The 16,876-nt window shown below is 45.7% G+C and overlaps 1 protein-coding gene across 1 annotated transcript in view; it reads left to right on the forward strand.

Moving 5' to 3' along the window:
* The window catches only part of TOMM22 (translocase of outer mitochondrial membrane 22), a 578,823-nt gene that overhangs the window by 148,492 nt on the left and 413,455 nt on the right, over positions 1-16,876 (forward strand). The window contains exon 2 of the mRNA XM_044068365.1: positions 4,151-4,269. Coding sequence (XP_043924300.1) covers positions 4,151-4,269 — 119 coding nt within the window. The remainder of the gene's footprint in view (positions 1-4,150; positions 4,270-16,876) is intronic.

Consider the following 16,876-nt stretch of genomic DNA (forward strand, 5'->3'; position numbering starts at 1 on the left):
GCCCTTTGGCTTATCTACTGCCCAGAGTATTCACAAAATGCCTGGCATCAGTAATCGCCATTGCAGACTACAGGAATTCAAATTTACCCATACCTGGACGACTGCCTGCTACAAGGGGACAACAAAAGCAAGCTGACAACAGATTTACAAAGGGTCATTTACTTGCTACAAGGACTGGGATACACAGTCAATTTACAAAAGTCAAGGCTGATACCATCCCAAACAAGGACATTCTTGGGCGCGGAATTGGACACAGTACAACAAATGGCATTCCTGACTACAGAAAAACAAAAAGAACTTCCTCTTTACTTCTTGGCACTAACAAAACTGAACAAGTTAACAGCAAGAAAAGTTCTGCAGGCCTTGGGCTTCATGGCATCATGCATAATCTTGGTCCCATTTGCCAGACTACATATGAGGAAACTACAGTGGTACCTAAAGAATTTATGGTCCCAACACAGACACAGTCTAGAAACAGAAATCCCACTAATTCCATGCTTAAAACAGGAGTTCCTATGGTGGGCTCAGGCATGCCAGTCAAACCCAGGCCTACCCTTTCGCAGATGTCAACCAAGCCAGACCATCACAACAGACGCTTCAGACCTAGGATGGGGGCCCACATGCTGGACAAATGCGTGCAAGGATTGTGGACACAGGATCAACTTCACCTGCACATCAATCTAAAAGAAATGCTGGCAGTAAAACTGGCAATCCAAAAGTTCAAACCATTTCTCAAAGAGGGCCAGTTGATGATAAGGACAGACAACACCACAGTCATGTGGTACATCAACAAACAGGGAGGCACTCATTCATACCCCCTATGCAGAATGACCTTGGAGCTGTGGACCCTGGCACTCAGCTACAACATTCAGTTACAGGCAATATTTGTACCGGGAAAGACAATACTCTAGCAGACATATTAAGCAGAACCACTTGGATGCCCACGAATGGAAGCTGCACCCGCACATCTTCAAGACCATCTCAAAGAAATGGGGAATGCCACAGATAGACCTATTTGCATCACCTCTCAATCACCAGCTCAAAAATTCTGCACAAGGACATTCCACCCACTAGCATGGAAAGTGGACTCACTCTCCTTCAACTGGAAAGGCCTAACAGCATATGCATTCCCACCTCTTCCTTTGATACACAAGGTACTACTAAAAATCAAGGAAGAACGTCCAAGGATAATCCTGATAGCTCCAAACTGGCCAAGACAACACTGGTACCCACTACTGAAGAGCATGTCTCGAACAATATGTGGCCAATACCCTGATGCCTTTGATGTTAACTCAGAACAACTACAGCATCATACATCCAAACCTAAAACGCTGCAACTGACTGCATGGAACATCACATAGCAGCAGCTAATCCAGAACTTTCCCAAAGAGTTAAAGACATTATTCTTGAAGCACGCAGACCTTCAACAAGAAGGAACTATGCTGGAAAATGGAAAAGGTTTGTCATTTGGAGTACGGAAAGAGGAAAAGATGTGTCAAACATAGATATGCCTAACATTCTGGAGTATCTGGCGAACTTCTTCATTCAGGCCTGTCCTACTCCTCCATCAACATACATGCATCAGCTATTTCAGCAGAATACAGCTTTGATCCACCTCTCTTTTCGCACCCTTTGCTCAGGCAGTTCCTCAGAGGAATCAAGAATGTAAAACCTCCAAGGAAACCACCATTACCAGCTTGGGATTTAAACTTTGTGCTAGAAAAGTTGACACTATCACCCTTTGAACCAGCAGCAACAGCAGACCTACAACACCTGTCATGGAAAACTGCTTTCCTACTGGCAATTACTTCAGCAAGGAGGGTTTCAGAACTACAGGCCTTAATGGCAGTGCAACCCTTCCTAATCTTCCACCAAGATAGAGTGTCCATGAGGACTAATCCTACATTTATGCCCAAGGTGGTATCCAGAGTGTCTTTAAACCAGGCAATCCACCTACCTACCTTCTTTCCCAACCCACAAAACAGAGGGAAAGAATACTGCATACCTTGGATGTACATAGACAGCTACGCTACTACTTGGACAGAACAAAAATAGCAGAAAGACTGACCAACTTTTTGTAGCCTATGCAACAGGAAGGGAAGGAAAAGCTATTTCCAAACAGACAATCTCCAAATGGATAGGAAATTGCATACGATACTGTTACTCCTTCCATGGAAAACCAATTCCACAGAACATAAGACCTCATTCTACAAGGGCAACAGCCACTACCACAGCCTTCTTACGAGGAGTGGCAACCAAAGACATTATTGAGGCGGCTACTTGGACCTCCGTGCATACATTTGCCAAGCATTATAATTTGCCTCTATATTCCAGATCCCGAGCAGGGTTTGCCACTGCTGTACTGCAAGGATCCTAAACACACCATAATCTACTTTTATCCTCCTCCCTAGTTGGCTATGGTATTCTACCCACTTGTTATGACTGCAGATGCATCCATGAAGGACATAGTACAGTTTTGTACCTACCATAAATGTAGATGTCCGAACTGGATAGCATCTGCAGTCAGGATTACCCTCCCTCCTTCCCTCTGTGGTACTCCTAGGGTGTTTACCCTCCTAATAGCTAGCTGTTGGGGAGTCCTTTATGGTGTATTTGTTTGTATATATGTACATACATGCTTATTGTTGTGTTTACCTCTATCTATTTGGAAACATTGGCATCTATCCAAATTTTAGCCTGCAAGAGGGCTACTGGCATCTGGGGCAAGAAACACTGAGGAAAATGGCGTCGGCTGATGCTTTTATACCCGAAGACCAACAGAGATGACGTCGGGTGGTGTGCGACATCAGCCGAAGCCGGACCCGGACTTTGGAATCCGGCCGACTGCAGGGCTGCCTGACGACAGGACAACCCACTTGTTATGACTGCAGATGCTATCCAGTTCGGACATCTACATTTATGGTAGGTACAAAACTGTACTTTTTGTACCTACCATAAATGTAGATGTTCGAGTGCTAATACAGCTGCAGTACAGGTTTCCCTCCCTCCTTCCCCTCTTGGTAAAGGACTAGTGGCTAACACCTTCTCTTGCAACCTAATTTGGGGGTTATCCTTCTATGATGTATATATATATATGTGTATATATATATATATATATATATATATATATATATGTATATATAATTTATGTATTGCCTTCCTTCTGGGGGCACCTGACATCTGGGGCAAGAAAAGACTGAAGAATATGGCATCAGCTGTGTCTTGTATACCCCTGTCGCACTGACGTCAGGGAAGAGAGCGACGACAACCGACGCTGGACCAAGACTTTGGAATTCGGCCGACCGAGGACCCGCCTGACGGCAGAGAAACCCATCTGTGATTACTGCAGCTGTATTAGCACTCGAACATCTACATTTATGGTAGGTACAAAACTGTACTTTCTGCAGGGCGTCATAGCCACTCCTAATTCTATTTAGGCCCAGCCACCCATCCTCAGCTTTGGGATTCAACCCAAGTGTAATGACTGCAACAGTGAAACACGATGAACATAGTACAGTTGTGTACCTACCATAAATGTAGATGTTAGAGTGTATTCACTGTTGCAGTCCAGGTTACCCTCCCACCATCCCCCTTTCATTGCTGGGACTTATCTGTACTTCTCTATTCTATACAACCTATGTGGTGTATTTGCTTGTAGATGAAGGTTATGTGCATGCTTTTTTATAATCAGAATTTTTTAGCCTACCCTTTTGGGGGCACCTGACATCTGGGGCAAGAAAAACTGAAGAAAATGGCATTGGCTGCATCTTTTATACCCCTGGCGCACTGACGTCAGGGAAGAGGCGACAGCAAACGACGCCGGACCAGGACTTTGGAATTCAGGCCGACTGTGGGTAGCCTGCCAGCAGGATAACCCAAGTGTAATGACTGCAACAGTGAATACACTCGAACATCTACATTTATGGTAGGTACACAACTGTACTTTCCTCATTCTGTGTTTGGGTCATTATCAATTCTTTGTATTACCCATTTAGATAAAGCTCAAAGAGTATTTCAAAATGTGTAATTCCAGAGATAGCTCGTTGCAGACTGCAAGGCATTCACATTTTCCTCATGTTGATGACTTGCTGATCGTGTTGTCCTTTACTGTACATGCATCTTTTAGGTGTTCTCTCCTTTTTCTTCACAGCTTGATGAAACGTTGTCAGAAAGATTATGGGGTCTGACAGAGATGTTTCCTGAGTCTGTCCGTACTGCTGCTGGCATTACATTTGATTACACATACTCATTAACAAAGAAATTGTACAGGTAGGAATTTCAAGTGTACAAAGCGAGGAACTGTAAAACTGACATTCATTTAAGGTGTGGTTAGCATTTTGTCTTGTTTAGCTTCTTGATTTGTCACTTCAATATCCAATTGAACAAGCTTGTTAAGATTTGTGAATATTTTAGATATGCATATCTATATGTGCCTATTTTTCATTTAGCTGCTTGTTTTATTTTATTGTTCAGTTATGCAAGATGTATGCACAACTTATTTATTTTCAGTAAGCCTGTTAAGAAGAGTTATAAATATTTGTGTGTCTCTAGCTATGGTTCTCATTGTGCATAAATGTGAGTGAGAGTTCACTTTATAGGGGATAATAAGACATCAACTTATCCAGTGAAGATTGGGAAGAAGTTTACTGTACATAGTTTAAAAAAAAACCAAAAAAAACAGCGAAGCCAAGTACATACTCAATGATAATTTGGGTTACATCATATAGGACTTGAGTGATTCAGGGCCACCACTAGCATAATTTGATTTGATTATTTCATCAGATTTTTTATCATGGCCTTTTATTTTAATGTTGCAGTATTCTTTACATGAGGGAGATCTTCTGCCTTGGTGCCCCGACGTCTGGCCAGTATTCAAGAGCTTTAAAGTACTGCTAGTGGGTGAGACATTGCACAAATGGCTTAGGAGAATGTTGACCGTAAAAGCGATGTCCACACATACAATCCTCAGAACTTCTCTGCCACAGTCCGAATGCCATCTTCTATTGTCAGATCTGTTCATTCAAGTCATTTGCTGCTGGTCAACTTTTCAGGTAAGTGCCCCATTGGGTTTTTTCTTTTTTTTTTCTCTTGCTACTGCTTTCTGTTGTGAGGGTTTCATGTCATCCAGGAAAGGCAAGTGCAAATGTGGGAGACAGATTCTACACAAGGATAGCCATGATCTGTGTCTCTTTTGTTTGGGGCATATGCACGACAATACATCTTGCTCTATTTTCCAGGCTTTCTTTCCTAACACCCTATGTAGCCACCTTTCATTCCTTAAGATTTACTTAGAAAATCAGCGACTGAAGCTGTTAGGGACATTATGGAAGGTATGTCTGGGATTTCTGTCAAGCCTGTTTTGAAGAGGAAGGCCAAGAAGGCCCTGAATCGTAAGCTGAGTCTTCTACCTCTGATGTCTCTCTTGAGGTTGATGAAGACCTGGAGGTCGGCTTGAGTTCTTCAGTGGTACCACATCAGATGCTGTCAAGGAATATGTCTTAGGCACATGTTTGGAGGCCATGCAGATGTCTGCATTGGATGGTCAGGGGGAACCAAGGCTCATTATTTTGGAAGGGGTATCCCTTAGATACTAGTCAGGGAGGGTATAACATCTAATATTATTGAGTGCAGGCCTACATCGGGTCCCTCCACTTTCCATCAGGCTGATATCTGGTTAAAAAAAAACATCATTATAGACCCATCAGCCTAATTAGCCTGCTCTGCAAGGTCATGGAACGACTTATCATGGACCTCATTAGCAAGGACATTGGCAACCTCCAAACACTTGATCCCACACAGTTTGGCTTCATCAAGGGGAGGTCATGTTTGCTAAATTTGGTCGACTACTTTGAGACGGTCACCAAAGCCGTGGACGAGGGAAGACGGTGCACACCACCTACCTTGACCTGACCAAAGCCTTTTGACACTATTCCCCACTCTGGTATAATAGATAAACTCTCTCAGCTAGACATCAATCCATATGTTACCAGATGGGTAGCAAACCCAAGAGGGTGTCACCAAGTCAAATGACTGGTGCCAGAAACATGGCCTCAAGCTGAATACCAAAAAATGCATCATCATCCCCTTTGGGGAGAGTGACATTCCCACAAATTATCACATTAATAACATCCTAAGCACTCAGTCGTGAGGGATTTGGGCATCTAGGTTGATAGCAGCCTGACTTTTGCCCACCATGTTGCTTCTGTGGTACGGAAAGCCTTCTACATGGCCCACTTCATAAGTCTTAACATCCTGTATTCTTCCCTTATAAGGCCCATTATTGAGTATAATGCACCTTTCGACATGTACCTCGCAAAGCACATGCAGCAGCAGGAGAGACCACAGAGATTCCTCACCAGGAGAATCCAGGGCCTCAAACATCTACCATACACAGGCTAAAAGACCTATCCCTCTACTCAGTTTCATACAGACTCCTCAGAGGTGACCTCTGTCTAGCATACAAGGTGATCATGGACCCCACCTTGAGGGGACTCCTGCATATCCGCAAGTCGAGTTGCACTCGAGTAACCCGCATGCACAGCCTGAACCTGGTCTGTGACATCAACAAGACTTCTTGGCAAGACAGATTTGTGTCCCTGAGACTCCTTCAGCTATAGAATGGACTCCCTCTCCACATCAAGCAGAGTACCTCTTTACCCCTTTTTAAGGAAAACCTGAATAACTGTATGGGAAACAGAAAATATACCCCTGGGATTCCACCCATGTCCCTGCTGGACAGGGGCATTGGGTGCTGATTTGTCTAAACAAGATCCAAACTCTTGGCTAGTCTTTTATAAGGGCCTCAGGGCCAGTAGCCTAGTAACCTTCTATGATCCTATGAAAAAGAAGCAGAAAACCAAGTGCATTTCTGCACCTAAGACTCCACAATCCGATTGGGAAACTTTTTCTCAAGGCTTGCTTAATACAGTCATGGCTCTTAAGCCTCCTTCAGCTGATCCTGTTTATCTTTTCCCCCCAGTTAGGATGCTGGAATCATTTGAGGATGAGGGTTCTTCTCAGGATGAATCTTTGGCCTATTCCATTCAAATTCCATTCCCACTTGAATATTGTTCCCCTGCGGAAGAGTCTAATGGGGCAGATTCACCAGTGAAAGAAATCACATTTGGGGAACCTTAGCTAAAATGAGGAATTTCTTTAATTGGGACAGTTCTTAGGTTTCTGATATGCCGAAAAGATGTTAAGATCTTTTACACATGTATTCCCCTTCCCCTTCTGCTGTACCTCCAGTCTTACCGGCCTTTTTGGATGCTTTTTCTTCAGCATCTGAGGCCCAAGATTCTCAGGCCTCTGCCCCTAAAATGCCTGATCCGGTTGTATAAAGTGCCATGAGATTGCAAATTTCTTTACAGATTTCCTTCAGCAGATCCTGTAGTGGTTTCCATTGCTTCTGACAAAACTTCCAGACTGTTGCCATTCACAAAGCTTCACCTTTCTGATAAGGCTAGCAAAACTGCAGAAAGATCAGGGAAAAAGTTTATACTTCTGCCATCTTGACTTTCCGTGCCAAACCCATATGACCAATTTGCTTTGGCTCTTCTTTCTCGACCCTGTCAAGCAGTTTTGCACCTCCCTGAGACTGATATTAAAACTTAGCTGATGTCTCTGTTGGGAGCTTCTTTTCAGGTAGCTTGCCACTCCATTATGATGGAGAAGAAGCATCTTCCAGAGCAGCTGCATCTGGCTCTGTTCTTAGGAAACATTCATGGTTGAGGCGTCGGACACTTCCAAATGATATCAAAGCAAAATTAATAGATGTTTTTTTAGACCACAGTGCTGTGTTTAGGGTTGCAGATGCAGATTTGTTTAAATCTTTGCAGGAGAAAGGCAAGGAACTACAGGATTTAAACATATCTTTGATGTCCTTCAAGAATGCAACTGCAGTCATAATATGTGGGTTGTCCTGCCTCAGGCAGCCCTCGGTCGGCCGGATTCCAAAGTCTGGGTCCGACGTCGGCTGATGTCGCATTTCTCTCCGACGTCAGAGCGGCTGGAGTACATAAGCATCAGCTGACACCATTTTCTTCAGTCTTTCTTGCCGCGCGGTGCCCGAAGCAGAAGCAGTTCGCAAGTGCCGGTCGGTCAGCTCCTGTATTCTTCGATACTGAAGTCATCAAAAAAGCTAAGTACCCCGTTGGGGACCTTTTCTTGCCTCAGCCGATGTCAGAAATTACTGAAAAAGTTAACAATTGTCTTTCTTGTGGTAAACAAATACCTCATAAGGATTTCCACTCTTACTGTCTTCCTTGCCTGGGCCCAGACCACGACGTATCGGCCTGTGTAGCCTGTGCTCGCTTCAACAAGCGCACTCTCAGGCGCCGGGCGGAGTTTGCTGAAGATTTTTTTCGCCGATAAATTTGCTTACACCATGCCGTCGGATCTTCCGACATCGCAAACTCCCAAAAAGCGAAAAGACCGGGACCGACATCCTCGGCCCGCGTCTACCACCGACTACACGGCAAAACCTAGCGCGAGTGCTCCGGTTCCCTCTGAGACTGTCTCTCCACCGCTCCGAACCGAAGACACCGCATTACCGACGACTCTGATTCCGGACATCACTCCGACGCCAGTTATTGATTTTCCTCCGGATACCGAAACCGAGGAAATGCCCGAGACCATTGCTGTAGACAAGGTCACTCCTGCACGTGGAGCTGCCAGGCCTCCTATGGCCATGTCTATTAAGGCCTACACTAGGGCCAAGGCAGCCAGCAAAACAAAGCATATTACTTCTAAATCCTTACCTCAGCCTACTCCAGAGACACAAATTATGTCCATGGCTGCTGATTTAATTTCCATGATTAGAGGTTCACAGGCCCATCCTGAGAGAGGATCCTAGCCTCCTTCTGATAAAAGGCCCCGGGTTGAACCCTCTGACCCTATTCCTTCAGATGAAGATTCTGAGGGCTCTGTCCACTCTGATAGCCAGGAAGAGCTCTTCCAGACCTATGAGGACTCGGATGCAGAAGATTCCATCCCCTCGGCCTCCCCTCCTGAGGATATTTCTTTTGGGGAAGTTCTGCACACCATGAGGGAACATTTCAAGTGGCAAGGTCAGGAATATTCTGATTCTAGGAAACGCCTTAGGACTTTCCTTAAGAAGCCCCAACACAGGCCCTTAGCTATTCCTCCTGTACTTGATGTTCCGGATGATTTATATTCTGACTCTAGTGCTACCCCTGATTTTCTTCCTCCTTCTCCAGCCAAGCCAGACAGGTATTACAGGGTCCCAGAAACTCATTCCCATTTATTCAGGGCCCATACTGCTGATTGGAAACTATTTCACAGGGGCCTAAAGGAGTTTCAGCCTCCACCTCTAAAAATCCATTGCCCTCCAACAGGGAAGCTAGGTCATTAGAGAGATGGGGCAAAAAGGTTTACACATCCACTACCTTATCTATGAGAGCTTTAAATTGCCTTTTTCATATGTTACAATATCAGGATTACCTGTTAGAAGATTTACAAAAAACATTAGCCACTCCTGATCCTTTAGACAGGAAGACTTTGCAGGAAGCTGTACATAACACTCGGCAAGTAAGCAATCACTTCCTGCAGTGTGGATATGATGCACTGGAAGCTTCATGTAGGGCAGCTATGACAGGGGCAGTCATTCGTAGACATGCTTGGTTAAAAGATCAACCTCTACCAGATCATGTAAAAGCAAAACTTCTGGATGCACCTTTGGAAAAGAACAAGCTTTTTGGTGCGAATGCTAAGGATGTGTTAAAGACCATCGAAGAAAAAGCAAAATCAGTTCAGACTGTGAAAGATTACCTCCAGGTTCAACCCCCCAGATTCAGTAGGAATTGGCCTTCTAAAAACTAGTCCTTTCTTAATCCAGAAAAGTTTCAAAGGGGTAAGAACAGACGTGGCCGAGGAAGAGGCCAATACAGAGGCCCTTACAGGGGACGACAATGGCAGCCAGGAAACCAAAGAAGTGACGCAGGGGTTTCACCTGTCCCACAACCACAATCTCAATGACTTTCCTCTACTACCGCCTACCAGGGAACAAATAGAAGGTCCCTTGGGTGGGAAATTATCTCTGTTTGCATAAAATTGGCACAGACTGACAAAGGACAAATGGATTTTGGACATTATAGACCGAGGGTACAGGTTTCATTTTCATACCTTACCAAGAAAACAAGGCATGCCAAACCTACCACAAAACCAGAGGGCAGAGGCTATCAAGCAAATCACTCTGCTGACTCGGATGAAAGCAATAGAAAGAGTTCCACAACAAGAACAAGACCAGGGGTTTTACTCAAGACTGTTCCTTGTTCCAAGAAAAGAATCTCAATGGAGACCAATACTGGACTTGTCCGCATTAAACACCTTTCTCATAGTACCAAAGTTCAAAATGCTGACTCTACAGCAACTCCTTCCCATGCTGGGCAAGGGGTCTTGGCTGATTACTCTGGACCTCAAGGAGGCATACCTGCATGTCCCTATCAGACACAGCTGCAGAAGATACCTCAGATTTCTTGCAGGGCCAGAGCATTATCAATTCTCAGCATTGCCATTTGGCTTATCTACTGCGCCCAGAGTATTCACAAAATGCCTGGCTTCAGTAATTGCTCATTGCAGGCTCCAGGGGATACAAATTTACCCGTACCTGGACGACTGCCTCATACAAGCGGATGACAAATTGATGTTGACAAAAAACCTGGATTATGTCATACGATTACTTCAAGCTCTGGGATACACAGTCAACTTCCAAAAGTCAAGACTGCAGCCATCCCAGCAAATAATCTTCTTAGGAGCCAAACTAGACACAGCCTCTCAGATGGCTTACCTGACAGAAGACAAGCAAGAGAAGTTAACTCATTACTTCAAAGGTTTAGCAAAACTCACCCAGATGACTGCAAGGAGATTCCTACAGGCCCTGGGTTACATGGCATCCTGCATTCTCCTGGTTCCATTAGCAAGACTACACATGAGAAAGCTTCAGTGGTACCTAAAAAGCATTTGGTCTCAACACAGCAACAACTTGGAGACAATCGTACCGCTCATTCCATGCCTACAAAAGGAATTCCTATGGTGGGCCTCGATGAGCCAGGCAAACACGGGTATGTCATTCAAAAAACCACAGATAACACAGACCATGACCACAGACGCCTCAGACCTTGGATGGGGGGCGCACATGGAAGGCAGGTGTATACAAGGACAATGGTCTCCAAAGGAAACACATCTGCATATAAACCAAAAGGAAATGCTGGCAGTAATGCATGCCATCGAGGCCTTTCAACACCAACTCCAGCAAGGCCATTTACTGATACGGACAGACAACACCACTGTGATGTGGTACATAAACAAGCAAGGGGGCACCCACTCTTACCCCCTTTGCAGACTGACAATGCATCTTTGAGAGAAATCACTGAGCCTAAACATCCAGTTACAATCCCAGTTTGTTCCAGGAAAAGACAATGTGTTGGCGGACAGCCTAAGCAGGAATTTCACAGATCCACACGAGTGGAGGTTACATCCGAAGGCCTTCAGACAACTCACTTCGACATGGGGAAAGCCAGAAGTGGACCTATTTGCCTCTCACCTCAACCATCTTCTACCAAAATTCTGCACAAGGACATACCATCCAAAAGCTTGGAAAATAGATGCCCTCTCATTCAGCTGGAACTCCCTAACAATCTATGCATTCCCACCTCTGCCACTGATGACCTCAGTATTACTAAAGATCAAAGCAGAGACCCAAGGGAATCATAATAGCTCTGGACTGGCCAAGACAACACTGGTGCCCACTACTACGGAGCATATGTCACACCAGGAGGTGGGCCCTTCCCCAATGGCCTCTACTTTTGACTCAACACAATTTCGAAACAGTGCATCCAAATCTTCAGACACTGCAGCTAACAGCCTGGGAGATCCCATAAATAACTTCAGCCTATCTCTCTCCAAGGAAGTTCAGCGGATACTAACAGAGGCTCGAAGACCATCCACCAGAAAGGTTTACTTAGCAAAGTGGAAAAGATTCAGCAATTGGAATACCAGCAAGGGACATGATGCATCATTGTTGAACATCCCACTCATCTTGGAATATTTGGCAGATATGTTAAAGAACGGCCTCTCATATTCTTCCATAAAGATACATGCATCTGCTATTTCAGCTAGATACAACACTGATCCTCCTGTTTTTTCACACCCTTTATTAAGGCAATTCCTCAGGGGAATCAAGAACATTAAGCCACCAAGAAAGGCCCCAGTGCCAGCCTGGGACCTCAATTTTGTACTAGAAAAACTGACTCTACCTCCATTTGAGCCAGCAGCTTCAGTTGACTTGCAATTTCTCTCATGGAAGACAGCTTTCCTGTTGGCAATTACCTCAGCAAGAAGGGTTTCGGAGCTACAGGCCCTAATGGCAATACCACCCTTTATTATTTTTCACAGAGACAGGGTTTCATTAAGGACCAACCCTACTTTTATGCCAAAGGTGGTATCTAGGGATGTCCTTCAAGGATGCATCTGCAGTCCTTACAAATGGGTTGTCCTGTCGTCAGGCAGCCCTTCGGTCGGCCGGATTCCAAAGTCTGGGTCTGGCCTCGGCTGGGGTCGCACTTCACCCGACGTCACAGCTGCAGTTCTTCGGGTATAAAGGCATCAGCCGACGCCATTTTCCTCAGTCTTTCTTGCCGCGTGGCGCCCGAAGCAGAAGCTGTTCGCAAGTGCCGGTCGGTCAGAACCAGAGATTACTACTACCGAAGACTTCTAAAAAGCTAAGTACCCCGTTGGGGACTCTTTCTTGCCTCAGCCGATGTCAGAAAAAGTGAATAACTGTTTAACTTGTGGGAAACAAATACCTCATAAAGATTTCCACTCTTACTGCTTACCTTGTTTAGGCCCAGACCATGACGTAGCAGCTTGTCTAGCCTGTGCTTCTTTTAACCGACGGACGCTTAGACGTCGGTCGGAATTTGCTGAGGAGTTTTTCGGCTCCGCTTTTGCTTACATTATGCCGTCGGATCCTCCGACTACGCAAATATCTAAAAAGCGCAAGGAAAAGGACCGACACTCGCGGTCCACGGTTTCGGCCGAAACCGCGGTTAAGTCGTCCGCGAGTGTCTCGGTTTTGGCTGAAACCGAGCTCGCGGTTCTTCCTTCAGCCGAAAGCTTACCTCCTACCGAGGCCTCATCCAACCTGGTGGAATCGGCTACTGAAATCCCACCTGCTGTTGCAGGTTACCAGGATTTATCTGATACTATCCCCTTGGATATTTCAACCCCTGCACGTGGAGCTGCTAGGCCACCTGCAACCATGTCGATTAAGGCCTTTGCCAGGGCTAAAGCAGCTAAATCTACCAAAACTGTGCCTGCTAAGACCCCCTCTCACAGGCCTAGCTCTAGTTCACAAATACTTAGTCTAGCAGAGGATCTCATTTCTATGATCCGGGGATCCCAACCTCACCCAGACAGGGCTTCTCACCCACCTCCAGAGAAGAGGCCTAGAGCAGAGCCCCCTGAGCCAGTTTCTACAGATGACTCCTCTGATGATTCAGATAATTCAAACCCTCCAGAGGGTCCTTTCTCCCCTTATGAAGACTCTGATGCTGAAGAGTCCATTCCTTCTGCCTCTCCGCCTGAGGAATTTTCCTTTGGGGAAACCTTGCATGCTATGAGGGAACAATTTCAGTGGCAGGGCCAGGATTTTTCAGACTCTAGAAAAAGGCTTAGAACCTTTCTGCATTTACCACGGCATAGGCCTTTAGCCATCCCTCCAGTTCTGACTGTTGTGGATGATGCATTTAATGATGCTTGTACTGCTCCTGATTCACTTCCTCCGGCCCCTGCTAAGCCCGATAGGTACTACAGGGTCCCGGACACACATTATCATTTGTATAAGGCTCCTTTTGCAGATCCCGAAACTATCTCCCAGGGACCTAAGGCGGTAGCAACTACCTCTGCCAAAAACTCCCTCCCCTCTGAAAGGGAATCCAGGGCCTTAGAGAGATGGGGTAAAAAAGTTTACACTTCTGCTACTCTTTCAGCTAGGGCCTTGAACTGTCAATTCCACATGATCCAGTATCAAGAATTTATGTTAGACCAATTAACTAAACAGCTGTCCTCAGATGAACCATTAGACAAAAAATCTGTTCAGGAAATGGTACATAACATTCAGCAGGTCAGTAATCATTCCTTAAAATGCGGCTATGATGCACTGGAGGCTTCCTTCAGATCAGCCATGACTGGCACAGTGATCAGAAGACATGCATGGTTAAAAGAGCAGGCCTTACCAGACCATGTCAAATCAAAGCTACTAGATGCTCCCATGGACAAGATCAATTTGTTTGGCTCTCCTGCACAACAGGTGTTGAAGAAGATGGAAGAGAAGGCAAAATCGGTCCAGACAGTCAAAGATTTCTTACAGGTCCAACCTCCAAGGTTTAGCAGGAATTGGCCCTCCAAGAATTGGTCCTTTCCAGACACCTCCAGAGCTCAGAGAGGCAGGAATAGGCACTCAAGAGGCAGAGGTCAATCCAGAGGTGCCTACAGGGGACGCCAGTGGCAGGCTAACAACCAGCGAGGTACAGCCACAGATACAGCCGCCACCACTACTACAGGACAATCACAGTGACTTGGCTCTGGCACCGCCTACCAGGGAACAACTAGAAGCACCCTTAGGCGGGAAACTAGCCTTATTTTCAGTAAACTGGCATTACATCACAGGAGACAAGTGGATTTTGCAGACAATAGACCAAGGTTACAGGTTTCACTTCCATACTCTACCACAAAGAAGAGAGGAATGCCAAACCTTCCTCCAAATCAAAAGGCAGAAGCTCTAAAACAAATAACTCACTTTCTAAGGATGAGAGCTGTAGAAAAGGTACCATCTATGGAGCAAGGACAAGGATTTTACTCCAGGCTCTTCCTAGTACCAAGAAAAGAAAACCAATGGAGACCTATTCTCGATCTGTCCGCTTTAAACACATACCTCATTGTTCCAAAATTCAAAATGCTGACCCTACAGCAACTTCTTCCCATGTTGGGCAAGGAGTCTTGGCTGGTAACTCTAGATCTCAAGGAGGCATACCTGCACGTCCCCATACGACCAAATTGCAGAAGATACCTCCGATTTCTTGCAGGATCAGAGCATTATCAATTCTCAGCATTGCCCTTTGGCTTATCTACTGCGCCCAGAGTGTTCACGAAATGCCTGGCATCAGTAATTGCTCATTGCAGGCTTCAGGGAATCCAAATCTACCCTTACCTGGACGACTGCCTGTTGCAAGCGGACAACAAAAACAAGCTAGCAGAAGACTTGAAAAGGGTCATTTATCTACTGCAAGCTCTGGGATACACAGTCAATATAAAAAAGTCAAGGCTGATACCATCCCAAAGGATAACCTTTTTGGGTGCAGAACTGGACACATCAAAACAAACGGCATTCCTAACAGTAGAAAAACAGGAGCAACTACCTCTCTACTTCTTGGCATTAACAAAGAAGAACCAGCTAACAGCAAGAAGAGTCCTGCAAGCCTTGGGTTTCATGGCATCCTGCATAATATTGGATGTCCTTCAAGGATGCATCTGCAGTCCTTACAAATGGGTTGTCCTGTCGTCAGGCAGCCCTTCGGTCGGCCGGATTCCAAAGTCTGGGTCTGGCCTCGGCTGGTGTCGCACTTCACCCGACGTCATAGCTGCAGTTATTCGGGTATAAAGGCATCAGCCAACGCCATTTTCCTCAGTCTTTCTTGCCGCGTGGCGCCCGAAGCAGAAGCTGTTCGCAAGTGCCGGTTGGTCAGAACCAGAGATTACTACTACCGAATTCTTCTACTACTACCGAAGACTTCTAAAAAGCTAAGTACCCCGTTGGGGACTCTTTCTTGCCTCAGCCGATGTCAGAAAAAGTGAATAACTGTTTAACTTGTGGGAAACAAATACCTCATAAAGATTTCCACTCTTACTGCTTACCTTGTTTAGGCCCAGACCACGACGTAGCAGCTTGTCTAGCCTGTGCTTCTTTTAACCGACGGAGGCTTAGATGTCGGTCGGAATTTGCTGAGGAGTTTTTCGGCTCCGATTTTGCTTACATTATGCCGTCGGATCCTCCGACTACGCAAATATCAAAAAAGCGCAAGGAAAAGGACCGACACTCGTGGTCTGCGGTTTCGGCCGAAACCGCGGTTAGGCCAACCGCGAGTGTCTCGGTTTCAGATGAAACCGAGCAAGCGGTTCTTCCTTCAGCCGAAAACTTACCTCCTACCGAGGCCTCTTCCAACCTCGTGGAATCGGCTTCTGATTTACCTTATGCTCAGGCAGTTTCTCAGGAATTATCTGACACTATCCCCTTGGATATCTCCACCCCTGCACGTGGAGCTGCTAGGCCACCTGCAGCCATGTCCATTAAGGCTTTTGCCAGGGCTAACGCAGCTAAAACTACTAAATCTGTGCCTGCTAAGACCCCCTCTCACAGGCCTAGCTCTAATTCACAAATGCTTAGTCTAGCAGAGGATCTCATTTCTTTAATCCGGGGATCCCAATCTCACACAGACAGGGCCTCTCACCCACCTCCAGAGAAGAGGCCTAGAGCAGAGCCCCCTGAACCAGTTTCTACAGATGATTCCTCTGATGATTCAGATAATACTAACCCTCCAGAGGCTTCTTTCTCCCCTTATGAAGACTCTGATGCTGAAGAGTCCATCCCTTCTGCCTCTCCGCCTGAGGAATTTTCCTTTGGGGAAACCTTGCATGCTATGAGGGAACAATTTCAGTGGCAGGGCCAGGATTTCTCAGACTCTAGGAAGAGGCTTAGAACCTTTCTGCATTTACCACAACATAGGCCTTTAGCCATTCCTCCAGTTCTCTCTGTTGTAGACGATGCATTTAATGATGCTTGTACTGCTCCTGATTCACT

The sequence above is a fragment of the Protopterus annectens genome, chromosome 1.part0 (assembly GCF_019279795.1).
Source record: "Protopterus annectens isolate FY-2018-M chromosome 1.part0, PAN1.0, whole genome shotgun sequence".
NCBI classification, from domain to species: domain Eukaryota; kingdom Metazoa; phylum Chordata; order Ceratodontiformes; family Protopteridae; genus Protopterus; species Protopterus annectens.